Source organism: Pan paniscus, chromosome 12, assembly GCF_029289425.2.
Source record: "Pan paniscus chromosome 12, NHGRI_mPanPan1-v2.0_pri, whole genome shotgun sequence".
NCBI lineage: Eukaryota > Metazoa > Chordata > Mammalia > Primates > Hominidae > Pan > Pan paniscus.
In genome coordinates, this window is record NC_073261.2 from 31449991 (window position 1) to 31472717 (window position 22727).

General features: G+C 51.7%; 2 protein-coding genes across 4 annotated transcripts; both read left to right on the top strand.

Moving 5' to 3' along the window:
• The first annotated feature begins 581 nt into the window (after nucleotides 1–581).
• ANKRD39 (ankyrin repeat domain 39) lies at nucleotides 582–16281 on the top strand. Of its 3 annotated transcripts, none has more exons than XM_034953740.3 (5): nucleotides 593–766; nucleotides 4213–4316; nucleotides 5050–5253; nucleotides 10207–10382; nucleotides 16144–16281. In XM_034953740.3, the coding sequence occupies exons 1-4, from the start codon at nucleotides 667–669 to the stop codon at nucleotides 10348–10350; spliced, it is 552 nt and encodes a 183-aa protein (XP_034809631.1). In that variant the 5' UTR covers nucleotides 593–666; the 3' UTR covers nucleotides 10351–10382; nucleotides 16144–16281. The 3 variants fall into 3 exon arrangements, with proteins under 3 accessions (XP_034809632.1, XP_034809631.1, XP_063450861.1); XM_063594791.1 differs by lacking the exon at nucleotides 16144–16281 and adding an exon at nucleotides 13524–13642; XM_034953741.3 differs by lacking the exon at nucleotides 16144–16281 and having other exon boundaries at nucleotides 582–766; nucleotides 10207–10611.
• ANKRD23 (ankyrin repeat domain 23) lies at nucleotides 13834–20737 on the top strand. Its single transcript, XM_034953737.3, has 9 exons — nucleotides 13834–13955; nucleotides 16144–16290; nucleotides 16470–16595; nucleotides 17739–17864; nucleotides 18137–18235; nucleotides 18321–18419; nucleotides 18556–18654; nucleotides 18826–18924; nucleotides 19007–20737. Exons 1-9 carry the CDS (start codon nucleotides 13866–13868, stop codon nucleotides 19100–19102), a joined length of 981 nt encoding a protein of 326 aa, XP_034809628.1. The 5' UTR covers nucleotides 13834–13865; the 3' UTR covers nucleotides 19103–20737.
• The last annotated feature ends 1990 nt before the right edge of the window (nucleotides 20738–22727 follow it).

The following is a 22727-nucleotide window of genomic DNA, read 5'->3' on the forward strand; positions in this document are numbered from 1 at the left end:
ACCCCGTCTCTACTAAAAAATACAAAAAATTAGCCGGGCGTGGTGGCGGGCGCCTGTAGTCCCAGCTACTCAGGAGTCTGACGCAGGAGAATCGCTTGAACCCGGGAGGCGGAGGTTGCAGTGATCCGAGATCGCGCCACTGCACACAAGTCTGGGTGACAGCGAGACTCCGTCTCAAAAAAAAAAAAAAAAAAAAAAAAGACCGTGGAGCGCGTGGCGCCTCCCTGCCCTAGGGACTAGGGGCGGTAAAGAGAGGAGGCTGCGAGGTCGCTGGACGGCTGGGTCATGGCGAAGGTAACGGGAAAGCTCCCGACCGGACCCAGCTGCCTCATCCCCACACCCTGCAAGGCCAGGCGGCCCTGCGGCCCTCCAGCGGCGCGCGGCTCCCGGAACCCAGCGCCTCAGTCCTCCGCTTAGCCTTGGACGCCCTCGCTCGGAGGCCTCGGGGCATGGCCGGGCGCAACAAGCCCCGCCCTACCGTTGCAATTGGTTCTCGAGCTAAGGCCTAGGCGTTTGATTGGTCAGCTTTGGCGAGAAGGCGGGACTAGGGCGACAGCCGCGGACGCCGAGCGGCCAGATCCGGGACGCGGGGCGGGCCCTGCGTCCGCCCCTCCCGCCGAGGCTGAGCCTGAGACCCGTGGCGGATCGACTGACGCCGGGGCTGGGATGGCGACGCCGCGGCCCTGCGCGGACGGGCCCTGCTGCTCGCATCCCAGCGCGGTGCTCGGCGTACAGCAGACGCTGGAGGAGATGGACTTCGAGAGGGGTGAGGCTGCCGCGCGGCCCTCGTGGTTCTCACCAGGCCCCGGCCCAAGGAGGAGGCGTGGGGCCAAGGAGAGGCGGATGAACGGGGCCCCGAGAGCTTGGGGCTTGGGGCTTGGGGCCTGGTGCGGGAGGGCGGGCGGGACCCACGGTTCCCGTGTACTGAGAGCCTCCCAGGGCCCCGCACGAGCTCGGCCAGGAGACACCTGTCCCGCGGGCGGCGGGGAAGCGGAAGCACTGGTTTCCGTAACCCTCCCGAGTAGCGGGGGACGACCTCCCCTGGGAGACACAAGCCTGCTCAGGTGTTTGAGAGAGGGCCCGGGGAGCAGAATCTGCACCTGGGGCATTGCACCCAACCTGAGGGGCATGGAGCTGCAGGCCTGGGTGCTGCGCGGTGAAGGAGAGCAGTGGCCTTTGTTTAGCCCCGGGTGCCAGGCAGCCTGCATGCTTTAAAGATGGCAAGAGCTTCGCACGGGCAGCCTTCGAGGCAGGGCACAGTATCTCATCTGTGGGACCCAGAGAGGTAACACGTTTGGCCCAGATTATACAGAGATTATGGTGCCAATAGGAACAGAGGAAGGCGGGAAACCAGGGTGCTTCTTGTGAGCGTTGGGAACCACTGTGCTGTGTCATCTGCCCTTGCGGATGCAGCCCTCGATTGCCACTGCTGTGTAAGCATTCTCATGGAACTCTTCCTTTACCGTGGTTCTGGCACCTGCCTACTTCCCTCCGCCCCTCCTACCGCTGTCCTCTGCACTGCTGAAGTGGTTGCCTCAGAGGGTCTTTCTGCTTCCACGCTTGCCTTCCTACATGGTTTTCTACTCTCACATAGCAGCCAGAGCGGCTTTTTGAAAATTAGAAATCACATCATTCCCTGTTATGGCCTACAAAGCTCTGTAGACCCACCCCTGCCGGTTCTACTTCTCCTCCTCATTTTATTTCTCATGCTTTTCTTCTCCCAATCACTACGCCGCAGCCACATTGGTCTTGTTTTGGTGTCTCAAATATGCAAGACCTTTTCCTGAGTTAAGTCCGTTGGACTTGCTGTCCCATCTCCTTAGAATGAACTTCCTACAACCGTTAAGCTAGCTGATGCTTTTCTTCAGATCCCAGCTCCAATGTCATCTCCTCAGAGACCCTCCCTAAACACCCCAGTTCTCAACTGGGGGCAGTTCTGCCCTTTAAGGGACTTTGAATATCTGGAGACATTTTGGGTTGTCACAACTGGGAGGGTGCTACAGGCGTGTAGTAGGTAGAGATGAGAGATGCTGTATACATGGTACAATGCACAGGACAGCTCGCTACAATAATCATCCGGCCCGTAAGTGTCAATTGTGCTGTTAAGAAGTAAACATTGCCTTATCCAAAGTTAGGCCAGTTACTCTGATGTATCCATCATCTTGCTTTTTTTTTTTTGAGATGGAGTCTCCCTCTTTTGTCCAGGCTGGCGTGCAGTAGCGCAATCTCGGCTCACTGCAACCTCCGCCTCCTGGGTTCAAGCGATTCTCTTATTCACCTGAGTAGCTGAGATTACAGGCGTGTGCCACCACGCCCGGCTAGTTTTTGTATTTTTAGCAGAGACCGGGGTTTCACCATATTGGTCAGGCTGGTCTCGGAACTCCTGACCTCATGATCTGCCCGCTTTGGCCTCCCAAAGTGCTAGGATTACAGGCGTGAGCCACCGCACCCGGCATCTTGCTTTCATAAAAAACAATTTTTACCGCAAACAATTTCCTCATTTTTTTGTGCAAACAAATACATTCTTTAAAACATTAATGGGAAGAGTGTATTTGATAAGCCAATTTTAGCTACTGTTGTCACAAATAAAAGAAACTGTGAGATTTGTTAATCCGCTTCACTACAGTAACTCGTTGTTGTTGTTGTTGTTGCTGTTGTTGTTGTTGTTGTTGTTGTTGTTGAGTCGGAGTCTGGCTCTGTCCCCAGGCTGCAGTGGCGCAATCTTGGCTCACTGCAAGCTCCACCTCCCAGGTTCACGCCATTCTCCTGCCTCAGCCTCCCAAGTAGCTGGGACTACAGGCGCCCGCCACCACGCCCGGCTAATTTTGTTTTGTATTTTTAGTAGAGATGAGGTTTCACCATGTTAGCCAGGATAGTCTTGATCTCCTGACCTCGTGATCCGCACAGTAATATATCTTTTTTTTTTTTTTTGAGACGGAGTCTCGCTCTGTCGCCCAGGCTGGAGTGCAGTGGTGCGATCTTGGCTCACGGCAACCTCTGCCTCCTGGGTTCACGCGATTCTTCTGCCTCAGCCCCCTGAGTAGCTGGGACTACAGGCGCGTGCCACCAAGCCCAGCTAATTTTTGTATTTTTAGTAGAGACGGGGTTTTACTCTGTTAGCCAGGATGGTCTCGATCTCCTGACCTCGTGATCCACCCGCCTCGGCCTCCCAAAGTGCTGGGATTACAGGCGTGAGCCACTGCGCCTGGCCAATATTTTTCTATTTATCATTTTGTACTACATTTTGGGTGAATTCCAAATCACTAATTCTCTTTGACTAGGTCTGCAGTACTCTTTGACCCATCTATTGTTGTTGTTTTGTTTCAATGAGTCTGTTTTTTAATTTATCAACTTTCCTGTTTCAGATCTGGCTGTTTTGTTTTTCCTAATGCTCTGTTGATTTGTGGATTCTATCCCTTTGTCTCTGTGAACACCTTCAATGTTGTTGTTTTAAGGTCTTTTTTGGATTGTGCAATAATGGCTCACTTTGGAGGCATGCGTGTTCCCACTTGTATTTGCTAGTTGTTGTCTGTCGCCATGCCACCCTGAACTCCCCGAACTCCCCTCATCTCACCTATATTTGCTGATTGTCTCTTAGGGCAGCAGATTGCTTCTTGTTTTGCAACTTTCAGTCTTTGTGCTCACCAGGGAGATCCTCTTCTGTGGGAGATTGTCACACTGCCTTGGCAGGCTTCTGGAGGCATCATTATATTTTTTAAAAGTTGTTTCTGGCTGGGCACGGTGGCTCACGCCTGTAATCCCAGCACTTTGGGAGGCCAAGGCAGATGGATCACTTCAGGTCAGGAGTTCAAGGCCAGCCTGACCAACATGGTGAAACCCTGTCTCTACTAAAAATAGAAAAATTTGCCGGGCATGGTGGTGGGCGCCTGTAATCCCAGCCCGACCTGAATTTCACTCTAGATCCAAACATTTTAAACATTACTTCATCCAGCACTTCTGTGTTTGAAGTGGGATGGAGATGTCTGTGTCCGCCCAGTCCTACTGTCCTGATGAGATGTGCCCATCTGTCTTGTTCACAGTTAAGTCACCAGCATTCAGAACAAACCTTGACACAGAGGAGGTGCTCGGTTGATATTTGTTGAAGGAATGAATATTCTTCACTTTATAGACAAGAAAACTGAGGTCAAGAGGCAAAGCAAGCACTGAAACTCCCATTCAGCATCATTCAGTCCTTTGGTTGCCTTTCTGCAGGAATCTGGTCGGCAGCCCTGAATGGAGACCTGGGCCGAGTGAAGCATTTAATCCAGAAGGCTGAGGACCCAAGTCAGCCCGACTCGGCTGGCTACACTGCGCTGGTGAGCTAGGGAGGAGCACAGGGTCAGGAGACAGAAGCGTTAACTCAGGAGACACCTGCTCTCTGAGGAGGGGGACTGATGGTTACCTTTTACCTCCTCCCTCCCTTTCTTCTCTTTCAGCAAAATTTCTCTTTTTAAGCATCATATGAACCTGGATTTTTAAAATTAGTGTGAGAGCTTTACATCAATAATTTAGGTTTTGTTTTGTTTTGAGATGAAGTCTCGCTCTGTTACCCAGGCTGGAGTGCAGTGATGCGATCTCAGCTCACTGCAACCTCCGCCTCCCAGGTTCAAGCGATTCTCCTGCCTCAGCCTCCTGAGTAGCTGAGACTACAGGCATGTGCCACCACACCCAGCTAATTTTTGTATTTTTAGTAGAGATGGGTTTTCACCATGTTGACCAGGCTGGTCTCGAACTCCTGACTGCAGGTGATCCGCCTGCCTCGGCCTCCCAAAGTGCTGGGATTACAGGCATGAGCCACTGCGCCCAGCCAATGATTTAGTTTTATTTTCGTAACAATTCTTTGAGATAGGAATGATCATTTTCCCCATTTTTCAGTTGAACAAACTCAGGTTAGTCATGCAGAAGCTTGCCCAGGTCACACGACTGCTGGGGTTGGCACCTGAGATGATTCCAGGCCCCTCGCTGCAGGGGGGCCATGCTCTCACCTCTATACCACCCTTGTCGCCTGCCTGGCTTCTCCCATCTGACCTCGGTCTCTGTTCCCTGCAGCACTATGCCAGCCGCAATGGGCACTACGCTGTGTGCCAGTTCCTGCTGGAAAGCGGAGCTAAGTGTGATGCCCAGACCCACGGGGGTGCCACTGCTCTGCACCGAGCCAGCTACTGCGGGCACACTGAAATCGCGCGGCTCCTGCTATCACATGGGTCCAACCCCAGGGTGGTGGATGACGACGGCATGACCAGTCTGCATAAGGTGGGCCCGTTCCCCCTTCCAAAAATGTCGTTTCCTTATTTTTAAAGTTATAACATGTTCATGTAGAAAACATGGGGAAAACAGGAAATCAGAGAGAAGACAGTTAAAATCATTTGTAATTCCCTTGCTCACCTGTCATCACTTTAGGACTAATGGGTAATTCTCCAGCCTTTTTTCTGAGCGTGTAAATTAAAATGTACAGTGGCACTTTAGTTTTCTTTCCCTTAGAGACATGTCATGAAGCCTTTTCCATATAGTTTTCTGAAACTTATACATACTCTTGCCTGTTCCTGTAGTCCACTTGCTATATGTTAGCCGGAGTGATCATTTAATTAAACTCTTTCTAGCTGGAAATACCTGCACATGGTAAACAATCTGAAGAGTCTACAACGGCTTGCCATGTAAGCGAGTTTCCCTCCCACCCAGCTCCTCATCCCTCAGCCTTCTAGGCCCGTCCTTTGAGGCGTTCACTTTACCGATTGCTTTTCCTTTTTTGTGGGGAATGGGGTCTCACTGTGTTGCCCAGGCTGGTCTCAAACTCCTGGGCTCAATTGATCCTCCTGCCTCTGCCTCCCTAAGTGCTGAGATTACGGGTGTGAGCTACCCTGCTCGGCCGCTTTACTGAGTTTGCAGGCACCTTTGAGAGGCGGTCTATGCATATGTGGTATATGTGTATAAATCATATATGTGTGTAAATCATGTGTAAATCTAGTCCCCTCTTGCCCCTTCTTTGATTTTCTCCTGGAGCGATTGTTTAAAGCAGTTCTGATCATGCCACACCCCCACTTGGAGTCCTTGAGGCTTGCTTTTTCCAGGTCCATGAGTTATTGTGAAGGTTTCCTGGGGTTTGCTCCTGCCCCCTTCTCCAGGTTTTTTTTGTTGTTTTTTTTTTTCTTTTTTGTCTTTTTTCCCCACCCCTCCAGTTTTCTCCTGAGCTCTTGTCCCCTGGTCTCTTACACTCAGAGGCCCTACTAATAATTTTTCTTTTTTCTTCTCTCTTTTTTTTTTTTTTTTTTTTTTGAGACAGGGTCTCACTCTGTCACCCAGGTTGGAGTACAGTGGCATGATTATAACTCACTGCAGCCCCGACTTCCTGGGCTTGAGTGATCTTCCCACCTCAGCCTCCTGAGTAGCTGGGACTATACATGCCTGCACCACCATGACCAGCTAATTTATTTTATTTTATTTTATTTTATTTTTGAGACAGGGTCTCACTTTTTCACCCAGGCTGGAGTACACCTGCACAATCACAGCTCACTTGTAGCCTCGACCTCCTGGGCTCAAGCAATGCTCCTACCTCAGCCTCCCAAGTAGCTGGGACTACAGGTGCATGCCACCATGCCTGGCTAATTTTTCTAAAAACAGCTTCACCACATTGCCCAGGCTTTTAAAATTATTATTAGTACTAGTAGAGACAGGGTCTCTCACTATCGTCTCGACACCTGGGCCCAAGCAATCCTCCCAAAGTGCTGGGATTACAGGCATGAGCTACCACATCCAGCCATTTTAATTTTCTTGAACCTACTACTCTGTCCCCCCAGAGCCATATTTAACAAGTTAGCCCCTGTCTGGGTGCCTCTCCCCTCCCGTTTTTTATGTGGCTTGTTTCTACCCTTTCTTCTGGATCTCAGCTTACACATCACACCCCACGAGAGCCTTTCCTGATCCTTAGACATGGTGAGCTCACCTGGATGTATGCCTAGCTGTATGCCATGGACTCAACTTTTCCTAATTCCTGTACCCCTGGAAATTCCCTGTTTGGGGTCTGCGTGTCTCAGTAGAGACAGCTGGGGCTTTGTCCTGTTCAAATTGTTGCAGCCTGGCTGGGCACAAAGGCTCACACCTGTAATCCCAGCCCTTTGGGAGGCCAAGGCAGGCTAATTGCTTGAGTCCAGGAGTTCGAGACCAGGCTGGGCAACATGGCAAAACCCATCTCTACTAACAATACAAAAATTAGGCCGGGTGTGGTGGCTCACGCCTGTAACCCCAGCACTTTGGGAGGCTGAGGCGGGCAGATCACCTGAGGTCGGGAGTTCAAGACCAGCCTGACCAACATGGAGAAACCCCGTCTCTACTAAAAATACAAAATTAGGCGGGCGTGGTAGCACGTACCTGTAATCACAGCTACTCGGGAGGCTGAGGTAGGAGAATCACTTGAACCTGGGAGGTAGAGGTTGCTGTGAGCCGAGACCTCGCCATTGCACTCCAGCCTGGGCAACAAGAGCGAAACTCTGTCTCAAAAAAAAAAACAAAAGCCAGGTGTGGTGGCACACACCTGTAATTCCAGCTACTCAGGAGACTGAGGCACGAGAATCGCTTGAATCCAGGAGGTGGAGGCTCCAGTGAACTGAGATCATACCACTGGGCTCCAGCCTGGGTGACACAGATATTCCGTCTCAAAAAAACCCAAAAAAACATTGCAGGCTTAGCACTTAGCACAGGTGCCCAGTGAATACGTGCTGAGTGAACAGCTGAATGTTGGGTTTTTAAAGAAATCATTGCCAATTGGATAGACAGATTGTTTATTTTTAATGGTGTTGCTCAGACGTTTTACTGCTACAACTCACATGACAGATATAAACAGCCAGGATGCTGTTGTGGGTATACCTGGCTGGTGTTACCCATAGTTAGGTGCATCTCCATCCCTTTTTCTCTCATGCAGATAATGCAAATGTGAGATATGTGAATTTTTCTTTATTGTGTATGTTTTTGTTTTTGTTTTGTTTTGTTTTTTTTAGATAGAGTCTCGCTCTGTTGCCCAGGCTGGAGTGCAGTGGCACAATCTCAGCTCACTGCAACCTCTGCCTCCTGGGTTCAGGCGATTCTCCTGCCTCAGCCTCCCAAGTAGCTGGGATTACAGGCACGCACCACCACGCCTGGCTAATTTTTTGTATTTTTAGTAGAGACAGAGTTTCACCATGTTGGCTAGGCTGGTCTCGAACTCCTGACCTCAGGTGATCCCCCCTCCCTCGGCCTCCCAAAGTTCTGGGATTACAGGCGTGAGCCACCGCACCTGGCCTGTGTATGTGTCTTTTAAAACTATTTGCAAACATTGGTATTTTATTTTTTGTAAAAATTATTTGGGATGCATCTCAACTGCTGACAACATCCCACTGCCTGAATTAAGGCAGTGGAATTGAGAGCTTTGTGTCTGTACTCATTAGGAGGACCAGCTGAGTAAAGATTTGGATTCAAATTTGGGATAGTGGTTGCCACTAGTGTTAATTTTGATACCTCTCAAAAGCCCTGTAGTCTATCAATTTGTCTGTTGGGAGGAGTAGGAAATAATAGTGGTTCACAGAGTTATTAAGAGTTCAGGCAAACCTGGTTTAGAATCCCAGGTGGACACGTTAGCCCTGTGACTTTGGGCAAGGCATTTATTAAGCCTGCATTTCTTCATCTGTAAAATGGGAATAATGATGATTCTTGCCTGTGAGGGCTATTTTGAAAGTTAAATAAGATAGTCTATGTAAATCACTTAACTCTATTATTTTTTGGGGGAGGTAGGTTAGAAATTGACATCTGGATTGGGGTCTCCTACCTTAAAAGAGAAGAAGAGAACACAGGGAACTAGGCCCCAGTCTTTCCCTGCCAATCTAAAAGTTTCCTGGCCAGGCACTTTGGCTCATGCCTATAATCCCAGCACTTTGGGAGGCCAAGGTGGGAGGATAGCTTGAGTTCAGGAGCTCGAGACCAGCCTGGGCAACATGGCAAGACCCTGTCTCTTATTTTTTTTTATTTTTATTTTTTGAGATGGAGTCTCGCTCTGTCACCCAGGCTGGAGTGCAGTGGCATAATCTCGGCTCACTGCAACCTCTGCCTCCCAGGTTCAAGCGATTCTCGTGCCTCAGCCTCCCGAGTAGCGGGGATTACAAGCACATGCCACCACGCCTGGCTAATTTTTGTATTTTTAGTAGAGATGAGGTTTCACCATGTTGGCCAGGCTGGTCTCGAACTCCTGACCCCAAGTGATCTGCCCACCTCAGTCTCCCAAAGTGCTGGGATTACAGGCATAAGCCACTGCACCCAGCCCTGTCTCTATTTTTAAAAATTCAAAATAAATTATTTTTTAAAAAAAGTTTAGCCACGTGTAGTGGTGCACGCCTGCAATCTCAGCTACTTGGGAGGCTGAGGCAGGAGGATCACTTGAGCCCAGGAATTGCAGACTGCAGTGAGCTATAATTGCACTACTGAACTCCAGCTTGGGCAACAGAGTGAGACCGTCTCTAAAACGCAATGATAAAAATTTAAAAATATAAGAAAATAAATAAATAAAATTCCCAATGGGTAGGGGCCGTGTCTGGTGCCTCCTGTGCCCACAGTGCACAGCACCCTCTAGGTGATGTGTGCAGGTTTGTGAGAGATGCCTGGAGATACAAGGTGCTGTACTTGTTTTTAATGTGTAGGTCTGGCCAAAGACAGTTGGCAAAGGACACAAGAAAGAAAAACTCAGGCTAACTGCGAGAATGGCACTGGGATACTCCACAAATCAGAATAAAGTCACTGGGATTTGGTAGGAATTAGAAGAAATCTACTCAAACAGCTGTGTCTATTTCCATGAGGCCTCTTTTTTTTTTTGAGTTGGAGTCTCGCTCTGTCGCCCAGGCTGGAGTGTAATGGCATGATCTCGGCTCACTGCAACCTCTGCCTCCCGGGTTCAAGCGATATTCCTGTCTCAGCCTCCTGAGTAGCTGGGATTACAGGCACGTGCCACCACACTTGGCTAATTTTTGTATTTTTAGTAGAGATGGGGTTTCACCATGTCAGGCTGGTCTTGAACTCTTGACCTTGTGATCTGCCTGCCTTGGCCTCCCAAAGTGCTGAGATTACAGGCGTGAGCCACTGTGCCCAGAGAGGCCTCTTTTTTAGAAGGAAGAACCACTGAAAGTGGAACAAGAGATAGCAGAGCCCAGTGGGGGGTATGCCCTTTGATTCCAGCCTTTCTCTCCACAGGCTGCTGAGAGGGGTCACGGGGACATCTGCTCCCTCCTCCTGCAACACAGCCCAGCCCTGAAGGCCATCCGGGACCGAAAGGCACGGCTAGCATGTGACCTGCTGCCTTGCAACAGTGACCTGCGGGACCTGCTATCCAGCTGAGCCGCCACTCTGTCTCCAGCTGCCTTTAAAGGGTACACAGACCAGTTCTCCAAGCCCCTGCCTTGGTCAGCATCCATGCTGCTGGGCAGGGAACTGAGGCCAGACCACCCAGGAAGAGCCCCAGTCTGGTCACTGTGGAAGCGAGGGAGTAGATTTGGTGTGGCTAAAAGTGTTTAAGACTGGACAGATGATCATATTCTAAATTAGTTCATATGAGACATCTATTTATTTGGAAAAAAATAAAGTTATATCCTTACCTCATCCCACACCCAAAGATAAATTGCAAGATTAAAGATCTAAATATAAAAACACAAAACTATGTAAGTATTAGAAGAAAGTAGGGACTATGTGAGAAGCTGCTTTCTAGCTGAATGCCCTTGGTAAAAGTCACTTTAGCTGTCTGCCCCTCCATTTCCTCTTCTGTAATGAGAGTGGTTATCATAGGGCCCGCCTCAGAGTCATTGTGGGACGAGGTCAGTGTGCACTGGGAGAGCCCTCGAGAGAGTGCCTGGCACGTGGCAAGCAGCCTGAGGGAGGCCCGCTTCCCGAGCTCCTCATCAGCACTTTGCGCATACCATGATTTCATTGATTGCAACAGTCCGATGGGAGAAAAGTGCCGTTTCATCTGTTTCGTTTTTCATTGCTGGTTACTAGTGAGGTTGAGCACCTGTGTCTTCTGTGAGCTGCCTACCCATGCCGATTTTAGAAACGCTTCTTATTGATCCGTAGGAGTGTTGATATTCTAGATCCTGATCCTTTGTTCTATATATGTATATTTAATTTTTTCCCTTTTTTTCTTTTATGCTCTTTCTCTTATTCTTTCTTTCTTTTTTTTTTTTTTTTTTGAGACGGAGTCTCGCTCTGTCACCCAGGCTGGAGTGCAATGGCGCGATCTTGGCTCACTGCAAGCTCCGCCTCCCAGGTTCACGCCATTCTCCTGCCTCAGCCTCCCAAGTAGCTGGGACTACAGGCACCCGCCACCAGGCCCGGCTAATTTTTTATATTTTTAGTAGAGACGGTGTTTCACCGTGTTAGCCAGGATGGTCTCAATCTCCTGACCTCGTGATCCACCCGCCTCGGCCTCCCAAAGTGCTGTCTTTGTTTCTTGATATCCATTCATGGGAATTGGTACAGCTACTGTAGATGGCAGTTTGACAGTATCTATTTAAATTTAAATGAGCGGAACCAATAATTTGATTTCTCTGTAGCTATGTAGAGAGATGTTCTTCCATGGTTACAAAGATGTTTATTTACAGGAGCATTTACAAATATGTGCATTGGAGCATGGGGAGTAATGTTAAAAAAAAAAGAGAGAACCGACTCCTCCCTGATAGGGAGTGGTTGAGTTCTGCAGATCCAAGTTCTCGGCTGCACAGCAGAGCACAGCGTGCTGACAGGATATTGCTGCTCGTGTCCACAGTGGGACCCCCTTCACACAGAACATGCCTGTAGAATGTGATTGCCTCTCAGCCTTTTGGCTAAGATCATGTATAAATGTATGGATCTATACGTGGATGTAGGCCAGGAGCAGTGGCTCATGCCTGTAAGCCCAGCATTTTGGGAGGCCGAGGTGGGAGGATCACCTAAGGTCAGGAGTTCGAGACCATCCTGGCTAACACAGTAAAACCCTGTCTCTACTAAAAATACAAAAATTAGCCGTATGTGATGGCAGGTGCCTCTAATCCCAGCTACTCTGGAGGCTGAGGCAGGGGAATCGCTTGAACCCGGGAGGTGGAGGTTGCAGTGAGCCGAGATCGCGCCATTGCATTCCAGCCTGGGCAACAGAGTGAGACCCTGTCTCAAAAGAAAAGAAAAACGTGGATGTGCATCCACAAAATGCACAGAGCAGAAGCAGGAGGGTGGCTGTTAAACTGCCAGCCATGGTTTCTCCTGGGCCACGTGGCAAGAGAGGTAGTCAAGGAGGTCCTGAGCCTTCTGTTTATGTTTGAACTTTTAATAAGGAATCTTTTTTCCTTTCTTGTTCAACACACTGTTTCTGGCTTGATTTTTTTTTTTTAAGTCAGAGTTAATACCAGTCATATGAGACAACTAATGGGTTTTCTATTGAGAACTTCCCTGAAGCCTGGGGGTGCAAAACGCCGCTCCTCCAGTGTCACGTGCTGAGGGGTGTTTGTGAGTTGGAGTGGACAGTGGTGGCCAGTCTTACTTTTTCTTGTTTCTTTGCACTCATTTTATTTTATTTTTTTTTGAGACCGAGTCCCGCTCTGTCATCGGGCTGGAGTGCAGTGGTGCGATTTTGGCTCACCACAACCTCCACCTCCAGGGATCAAGTGATTCTTGTGCCTCAGCCTCCCAAGTAGCTGGGACTACAGGTGCCCGGCTAATTTTTATATTTTTAGTAGAGACGGGGTTTCACCATGTTGGCCAGGCTGGTCTCGAACTCTTGACCTCAGGTGATCTGCCCACCTCAGCCTCCCAAAGTACTGGGATTACAGGTGTGAGCCACCACGCCCGGCCCCTTTGCCCTCATTTTAGATGACTCTTTCCCTCCTCATAACCAAAAGCAAGGAACAGGCTGGGTGTCACCTGAGGTCAGGAGTTTGAGACCAGCTTGACCAACATGGAGAAACCCCATCTCTACTAAAAATACAAAATTAGCCAGGGTGATGGCACGTGCCTGTAACCCCAGCTACTCGGGAGGCTAAGGCAGGAGAATCACTTGAACCGGGGAGGTGGAGGTTGCGGTGAGCCAAGATCGCGCCATTGCACTCCAGCCTGGGCACCAAGAGTGAAACTCCATCTCAAAAAGAAGAAAAAAAAAAAAAGCAAGGAACACCTTTGTCTGAAAAAAGCACCCTAAATTTAGCCTAAGAACTAAGTTTTCAGCTGGGCGCGATAGCACAAGCCTGTAATCCCAGCACTCTGGGAGGCTGAGGCGGGTGAATCACAAGGTCAGGAGTTCAGGACCAGCCTGGCCAACATGGTGAAACACCGTCTTTACTAAAAATACAAAAAATTAGCTGGGCATAGTGGCAGGTGCCTGTAATCCCAGCTACTCGGGAGGCTGAGGCAGGAGAATTGCTTGAACCCGGGAGGTGGAGGTTGCAGTGAGCCGAGATCGCGCCACTGCACTCTAGCCCAGGCCACAGAGCGGGATTCCGTCTCAAAAAATAAAAAAAAAAGAAGTTTTCTTTTTTTTTTTTTTTTTTTAGATGGAGTCTCACTGTTGCCGGGCCAAGAACTGAGTTTTCTAAGAAAGCTCTGCCTTTTCCTGAGTTCTCTGAAAATGTGGAAGCCCTTCCAAGAGGCCAGTTCTTTGGGAGCTGGGCAGCCATTTGGGGCCTGTGGCCATCCTTGGCCACAGTTCTTCCTCCTTGTACCCTGGTCATGTCTTCTCAGGTTGCTCTGATTTTGGGGTCTTATTTACTGGCTGATTTCCTTGCAAAGGCCAAGGCGGAGTTCAAGGTTCAGCTGGGTGAAGGGCATGCCTGGCTTCCTGAGAATTAGGAAGGGTGACTGGTGGCTTGAGACACATTGCTCTGCGGCTGGATTTCATGGTTACTATTCCATCCCGGGACCTGAGGCGGATCAGTCTCCCCTTTCCTGTGGCTGGAGGGGCACACTCCGTCCCTGGAGAGCGTCTGGTAGGGGCTTGTGGAGGGGCGGGGAGGACTTCCAGAGGCCCGAGGACAGGCGCCAGGCTTGGCTTCGGGGCTGGGGCAGCTGCCATGTGCTCTCAGAGCACTGAGGGAGGAGCGGGGGAGCCCGGGGGCGAGAAACCCACAGCACAGGGAAGGGAAGGGCAGCCTTGAAACTGCAAGTTGGGAGATCACGGTTTCCTCACGTGGCCACCATGAGGGCTGAGGCTGTAGGCTGGCCGCTCCTGCCCCTCCCGACCACCCCCTCAGGCTTCCAGCCTCCTTGCTCAGCCACCTAGGCTGGGCTTTCAGGTTCGCAGGCAGCCGGCCCTACAACATGGAGGCCCAGGCTGGGCTTTCTTCAGGAGTGGCATCTAAACTTAGGAGAGGGGAACACGTTTCACCCAAATCTGGGCTAGCAGTGTGTTGGTTAAATGGCCCCTGAGTAGGTGTGGGGCATGGCAGAGGTGCAGGAGTGGGTGTCCGAGGATGCAGCCAACTCATCTCCAAACAGCTCCTTTTCTTTTCCCCAGTGGGCTGCATTCCCAGACTGGTATTTTAGTTGGTGTGACAGAGTCCCAGAGTCATCTGGCCCAGGGGCTTGCACCTGGGCCAGTCCTTCCCTGTCCACCCCTGCCCGTCCCCAGGCGCTCCTATAAAGGGCTGAGCAGTTCAGCTCTTCTCACTGGGGGGTGTGAGGAACAGGGGGGACCATGGACTTCATCAGCATTCAGCAGTTGGTAAGGAGGTGGGATGGAGGTGGGAGGCACCCTGGGACCGGCTTGATAGGAGGAGGCTGGCTAGAGAGGGCTGGCAGCTTCTTTCTGTGGTGTGAGGGTCAAGTCTTAGGTGCAGGGAAGCATGCAGTTCTTTTATAAAAATCTGTATTTTTTGAAACGGAGTCTTGCTATGTTGCCCAGCCTGGCCTTGAAGTCCCAGGCTCAAGTGATCCTCCCACCTGGGCCTCCCAAGTAGCTGGGACTCCAGGCATGTACCCCCACACCCGGCTGAGCGTGCAGTTCTTTCTGGTGTGTCTGCTCGGTTCTCATGTGAGGTGGTGAGGGGGTTAGGGAGCAAGAGAGGGAAGTCGAATGGGAAAGAAGACATGAAAATCCTTGAGTTCAGTGAGTTTTGCCCTGGATAGTGATGGTGAAAGAGGAACAGGAAATGGCAGGTTACTTTGGAAGATGCAAGTGTGGCTGTGGTGGTTGTAGTTCAGCTTAAGCACCATGATAGTTGCTCTGGAAATGGCCAGAGGGCCTGGCTGCCTTGGGGATGGGGAAGGGTGCTCTTTCGCTCCCTGGGCAGTGAGGGAAACAGTGACTCTTAGGGATGTCGGTTTGAGTGAGGAGGGGCCTGGAGGGTGTGAGGCCCAGCAAGCCCATCTGTGGGCTGCTGGCCCCAGCCTGGTGCAGCCTCTGGCGGGAGGCAAATGGCAGGGAGGTGTTAGGTTGCTAGAGTTCTTTAGAAGGAATATGGTTCTACCTGACTAGAAAGTCCTAGGATCTGTTACCCTATCATTCCACCCTGTTCTTTCCCCACAACAGGCTGATTCCTCAGTGCTCCCCAGCTCCTGAACTCCTGAGGTGGGGCCCGGTGGGAGGAAGCATGGGTGTTTGCTACGGAGGCTTCGCCCCAGGCACAGGTCCCAATAACTCATAACCTTCACAACTCCTTTAGGCAATTGCCTTAAGTGTTTGAGCTTAAATGTAGCTTCAAAAGGAGCCGAGAACTGAACCCAGGCATTTAGAATTTTACCCCGGGGGGACTTCTCTGTCCCTCTGAGCTTGGAGTCAGGTGGCAGTCAGTATGATCTGGTAGGAATCTTAAGAACAACATGGGGGAAGCTAAAGTGTCATCTGCCCTGAGGCTACCTAGGCAAATGCCCAGCAGTATAAATAGATTGTGGCCTCATGTCCCCCCAGCTGTGTTCCTGCTGACAGGAGCAGGGTAGGCGGGGATCCGTTGTCCCCCTGGGTGTCAGCTGATGACACAGTTGCGGAGCCTGCAGCACCCACGGGGTGAGGGAGCTTGCCAGCACTCTGGACTGCAGGAGCTTTGAGGCCGGCTCCCATCCCGGGCACCAGCCTTGTGACATCTGCCCTTATAAGACAGCTCCCTGGTACTCCACAGCTCTGTTTTCTAAGGGTTCCTCCAATTTTCCCAACTCAGTACTCATATCCTGTTCCTACAGGTAAGTGGAGAAAGAGTTGAAGGGAAAGTGTTGGGATTTGGACATGGAGTTCCTGACCCTGGAGCCTGGCCTAGTGACTGGAGGAGGGGCCCCCAAGAGGCTGTGGCCCGGGAGAAGCTGAAATTGGAAGAAGAGAAGAAGAAGAAAGTGAGAGAGGGGCGGGGGCGGGGGTTGGGGGCAGTGGCTAATCCCTGAGGCCGGCTGAGCAGTGAGGCCTGGAGGGACTCTGGTGGGGCAGCCTGAGCAGCTGGTGTCTTCTGTCGGCAGGGCAGAGAGATCTCTTGACCAGCGGCTGATGGCTGGCATGGTCTTGTCTTCTGCCCCAGCTTGAAAGATTTAACAGTACCAGATTTAATCTGGATAACCTGGCTGACTTGGAAAACTTGGTTCAAAGACGGAAAAAGCGACTGAGACACAGAGTCCCCCCCAGGAAACCTGAGCCCCTGGTTAAGGTGAGTGGGAGGTCGGGGTTAGGGCAGTGCACACACCAGGGCTCCAGTTCCAGAGGAAGGGCTTGGGGCGGAGTGGGCACTGCAGGCCAGGACCACACAGCCAGTGCCTGGGGAGCCCATTAAATCCACTCCAGAGCCCCCGCGGATGTGTCCACCAGGGCTGCCATAACAAAGTCCCACAGCCTGGACAGCCTCAACAGCAGGCATGTGTCACCTCGCAGTCCTGGGGGCTGGAAGGCTAAGAGGAAGGTGTTGGCGAGGCTGGTTCCCTCTGAGGGTGGTGAGGGAGAATCCCTTCATGCCTCTCCGGCTTCTGGTGGATGCTGGTGATCTTTGGCGTTCCTTGGCTTGTAGATGTATCACCCAACTATTGCCTTCATGTTTGCTGGGCGTTCTGCCTGTGTGCATGCCTGTGTCCACGTGTCTCCCCCAACTTTTTTTTTTTTTTTTTTTTTTTGAGACGGAGTCTCGCTCTGTTGCCCAGGCTGGAGAGCAGTGGCACGATCTCGGCTTACTGCAAGCTCTGCCTCCCGGGTTCATGCCATTCTCCTGCCTCAGCCTCCCGAGTAGCTGGGACCACAGGCACCCGCCACCACGCCCGGCTAATTTTTTTTTGTATTTTTAGTAGAGATGGGGTTTCACCATGTTAGCCAGGATGGTCTCAATCTCCTGTCCTTGTGGTCTGCCCACCTCAGCCTCCCAAAGTGCTGGGATTACAGGCATGAGCCACCGCATCTGGCCCATGTGTCCCCTTTCATAAGGACATCAGTCACATTGGATTAGAGCCCACTTTAACACAAGTCATATTGGTGAGGGGCCCACCATACTCCAGTGTGACCTCATCTTAACTAATTACATCCTCAGTGACTCTGTTTCCAAATAAGGTCACATTCTGAGGTACCTGGGGTTAGGACTTCATATGAATCTTGGGGAGATACAAGTCAATCCATAACACACACGCTCACACACACACAGTCTATTCAATCTCCTGGCGTGGGATTAGAATAAGAAGCTGCATTAGTACGAGCCAGCAGTGTTCCTTGGTGGGCTGCATGGGACCCGTGGGCCAGACTGGTGAAGCTGTGACATCTTGGGCACCTGCGGCCTTCGGGAGTGATTTGGTCTTGTCTTCAACTGACCCAGCCGCAGCCCCAGGCCCAGGTGGAGCCTGTGGGCCTGGAGATGTTCCTGAAGGCAGCTGCTGAGAACCAGGAGTACCTGATTGACAAGTACCTGACAGACAGAGGGGACCCCAATGCTCATGACAAGGTAGCACAGGTTGGGTGAGTCAGCCGGCAGCAGCTGCAGCTGCAGGAGCGCTGCCTTCAGTGTGCTCAAGTCCTGGCCTAGGAGGCTGCAGGGATTTTCACTCTTATGGGCATGAATCCAGTGGCGCCTGCAGACGGAGGGGAGGGAGCGGCCCATCGCGTGGTGGGGGAAGTGGCAATTCCGTTCAGGGACCTGGCCCTGGGAAGGGGACCGCGTGGGGTCTCTAGGGGTGGCTGCACTCCCTCTGCCTAATCTTCCATCTCTGCCCCCAGCTCCACCGCACCGCCTTGCACTGGGCCTGTCTGAAGGGTCACAGCCAGCTGGTGAACAAGCTGCTGGTGGCAGGTGCCACAGTGGACGCGCGAGACTTGGTGAGGATGGGGAAAGGCCCAGCCTCTGGTCGACGCCCAGCTTCACATCCCAGCAGCTGAGTGCTTGGGTGCTTTTGTTTTGCAGCTGGACAGGACACCTGTGTTCTGGGCCTGCCGCGGAGGACATCTGGACATCCTCAAACAGCTGCTTAACCAGGGAGCCCGGGTCAATGCCCGGGACAAGGTGAGGGGCACGGTGCTTTGGGGGCCTGTCGGGAACACGGGAGCAGACGCTGTTCCTGGAGAAGAGAGCACGTAGTCCCATGGGTTAGGGAGGCCTCACCAATCCAGACCCAGCACTGACCCCCACTTACTCTCAGATCGGGAGCACCCCCCTGCACGTGGCAGTGCGCACCCGGCACCCCGACTGCCTGGAGCACCTCATCGAGTGTGGCGCCCACCTGAACGCACAGGATAAGGTAAGGCAGGCGCTTGGTCTTTTCCGGCTCGGACAGCTCCAGAGGGGCAGGGACTGAGGAGCCCCAGCCAGGACCAGAGGTGCTGTCTGCTCGGTGACAGTAGCCCTGACCTTCCTGCATGAGGAGGGCAGCACGCGGAGGCAGAAGCTTGACTGCCTGCGTTCTCAGCAGGAAGGGGACACGGCTCTGCACGAGGCCGTGCGGCACGGCAGCTACAAAGCCATGAAGCTACTGCTGCTCTATGGGGCCGAGCTGGGGGTGCGGAACGCGGTGAGTGTGGGCGCAGCCCTGGCTCCTGACCCGAGGGCGGGTGGAGCGCCTGCAAGGGACTGACCCACACCGTTGCTCCCAGGCCTCCGTGACCCCGGTGCAGCTGGCTCGAGACTGGCAGCGCGGCATCCGGGAGGCCCTGCAGGCCCACGTGGCGCATCCCCGCACCCGGTGCTGACCGCAGCACCGCCCCCCGCCGCGCCTTTCGCACTGCCACCATTCCATCCTGTGCCCCGCCCCCGTGTCTGCACCTCTGTGGTTCCTGCCCTCAGCCCCGGTTCCTCCCTCTCTGGCCTGTGCCTCCTCAGCAGCCCTGGCAGAACTGAGGAGCGGCACCGGGCCCAGCAGGCAAAGAGAGAGGCCTCCCTGGCTTCGAGTGTCAGGGGAGCCGCGTTCCCTCCCAGGGCTGGAGCAGAGGACCACGAGGCAGCAGAAAGCGCGGGTCCAGATGAGGGCCAGGAAGGGGAGGAGAGTGAGGGCCAAGAACGAGCCTTAAGGGAGCAGTCCCAAGCTGGAGCCACCCAGGGCTGGGTCTGGGAGTCCTCAGTGTCCACTTGTCCTAGGTTAGGGGGCTTGCCTTGCTCTCTCCAGGGCCAGTCTCTGTGTGTGGGGACTCAGCCCGTGGCCGGCAGATGCCATCCAGGATGTACAAGGCGCAGCCAAGGCAGCCCATGCAGGGGCCGGGCCTGTCTGCAGCTGGTGGATGCCCGTGGGCATGGCTTTCTCTGGGGACCCCATTCCTGTCAGTAGCAACCCTGGCAGTGTCCGGAGCGGCTCTAGACAACTTTGGTCATAGGAACTCTGGAGGTGGGTTCTGGTCATCTGAGGTGGCTACTCAACAGGTTTGAGGCCCCACAGCAACAGAAGTCCAGGACCCACTAGGTTGCCTCAGAAGCCCTAAGACTGATGAGCTGGAGCGCGCATTTGAGAGAAGCCTCGCACCCACTGTGTACTGGCCCCGCTCAGGCCGGCCTGGCACACCATTGCCTGCTGGCGGCTCTCATGGGGAAGTGCCTGGGCACTGGGGATTGCTTGTGGCCCACTCAACTCTTGGGGCAGTGGCCCGTAACCCTAGTTTGCCTGAGGCTCTTATGTCCCCTTATGTTCCTGGTACTGGAGCTTGAGCTCTTGCCTGGAACGCTGCAGCTGCACCCACCCTGCTTGATCCCACCTGGGAGGCCAGGACACTGAGGGGCTCTGAACCCAGCCCACAGGGAAGCAGAGGAAGGTGAGCCCCCGCCGCCCCCCAGCCCTTCCCATCCCTTCCCTGCTCCCTGGTGGTCTAAGGACCCAAGCTCCCTAGACTTCCTCTTCCACCGTCTGTACGTTTCAAATTACACTGGTGTAGGCCTGTACTGCTGGTGGGGCTGGGCTCCTAAACGCCAGAAAGTGAATCTTAAGAAGCTCTGCCCTAAACTGAGAACCACATGCTGAGGGAAGGGCTGAAAGGTGAAGGCTCAGCCTCCCTCACATGGGTCCTGGGTTACATTAGGTACCGGGCTGATTGATAGGCATTTGGCCATGGTTCTTTTTCGTCTACCTTTGGTGGCCTTCTCAGGCCCAGAACAAGGCTGTTGTTACTATGTGGAAAAGCTGACCAGTGCTCCACACTAGGGGCACACACCTTTCCATGAGCAGCTCCTGCCCTGTGGCGACAGCCAGCGTGCACCCAGACGCTGGTGCCATGGCGAAGCAGGCGTTCAAGACCATGGAGAAGACAACTCCTCATCTAGAAAATGAGGACACCTCAGTGACAAACACACCTTTTTATACCAATCAGTATCCTCTGTTCATTAAAACTGGCTATCCATTACAGCCTAGCCGTCTTTCCTGGGCCGAGAGGAGCCCATGCTTCAGTCACTAGGGACTGTCTGGTAGGGCCCAGGCCTGTTAGCCATGCCGGCCGACAGCAAGATAGGCCGAGAGCAGAGTGGGCGGGATGCGGGGTCCTGGCACTAGGCTTTTGTGCTTAAGGCACCTCTGCTCACTGACGACAAGGTCAAAGAGCAGTGGTTCTCCACCTCAGCTGCTTATCAGAATCACCAGGAAGGTTTAAAAAGTCCTGATGTCCAGACCCTAAGTCAGAAGCCCTGAGGGGAGGATCCAGGTATTCTCATGCAGAGGCCATGCTTGTCTATGTGGGAAATTCTAGGAATCTACAGAAAGCAGACAACTAGGGAGTCCAGCAAAATCTCGGGTGCAAGATAAACACACAAAAACTGTTTCTACCTCCTGGAAATGAACATGTAGACACGAAAGTTAAAAATATGTACTGTTTACAATTGCTGAAAAAGGGAAATACTTCGGTTTAAATCTAACAAAATATGCAAGGACTTGTATGCTGAAAATTATAAAATGTGATGAAATCAAAGATTTAAATAGACATGCCATGTTCATGGATTGCTAGACAGAATACAGTAAAGATATCAATTCTCCTCAAATTAACATACAGGTTAAATGCAGTTCCTATCAAAATCCTAGAAGATGTTTTGTAGATGTAGACAAGGTTATTCTAAAATTCATATACAAATTTATAGCAAAAATATTTTGAAAAAGAATAGAGTGAGAGGAGGAATCAGTCCAGCTGATTTCAAGATCTACTATATAGCTATGTGAACCAAGAGTGCAATGCTGGCAGAGGCACAGACACACAGATCGACAGAGCCGAGATCATCACGGGAACAGGACCACACAAATATGCCCAGCTGACTTTAAGGTGCAAAAGTAATTCAATGGAGGAAGGACAGCCTTTCAACAAACGGTGCTGGAGCAGCTGGACCAGCTATAGGATTAAAAAAAAGAACTTTAGCCTAAGTCTTACACATTATACAAAAATTAACATGGCTCACATGCATACTTAAATTTAAAACTATAAAACTTTTAGGAAAAAACAGATAACCTTTGGGATCTAAGACTAGGTAGAGTTGTTCTTAAATGCGACACTAAAAGCAACAGTCCATAAAGGAAATATCAGTAAAGTGGACTTTATCAAAACTGAAAACTTTTGCTCTGTATAAAACCCTGTTAAGAGGGTGAAAAGATGGCCGGGCACGGTGGCTCACACCTGTAATTGTAGTACTTTGGGAGGTTGAGGCAGGCAGATCACTTGAGCTCATGAGTTTGAGACCAGGTGTGGGCAACATGGTGAAACCCCATCTCTATAAAAAATTAGCTGGGCATAGGCTGGGCATGGTGGCTCATGCCTATAATTCCAGCACTTTGGTAGGCTGAGGCGGGCAGATCATCTGAGGTCAGGAGTTTGAGACCAGCCTGACCAACATGGAGAAACCCCATCTCTACTGAAAATACAAAATTAGCCAGGCGTGGTGGCACATGCCTGTAATCCCAGCTACTCGGGAGGCTGAGGCAGGAGAATCGCTTGAACTGGGAGGCGGAGGTTGCGGTGAGCCGAGACCACGCCATTGAACTCCAGCCTGGGCAACAAGAGTGAAACTACATCTCAAAAAAAAAAAAAAAAAAAAAATAGCTGGGTGTGGTGATATAGTCCCATCTACATGGGGAGCTGAAGAGGGAGAACTGCTTGAGTCCAGGAGTCAAGTATACAGTGAGCCAAGATTGTGCCACTGCACTCCACCATGGGTGACAAAGTGAGACTCTGTCTCAGGAAAAAAAAGGGGGGGAGGGGGAGGGATGAAAAAGATAAGCTACAGACCAATGGAAACCAAAAATCCCATAAAGGAATCTCAAAGAACTCTCAAAACTCAACAGAAGAAACAATCCAATCAGAAAATGGGTGAAAGACAGGAATATTCCACTGAAGTGAAACACAGGTGTCCACCACT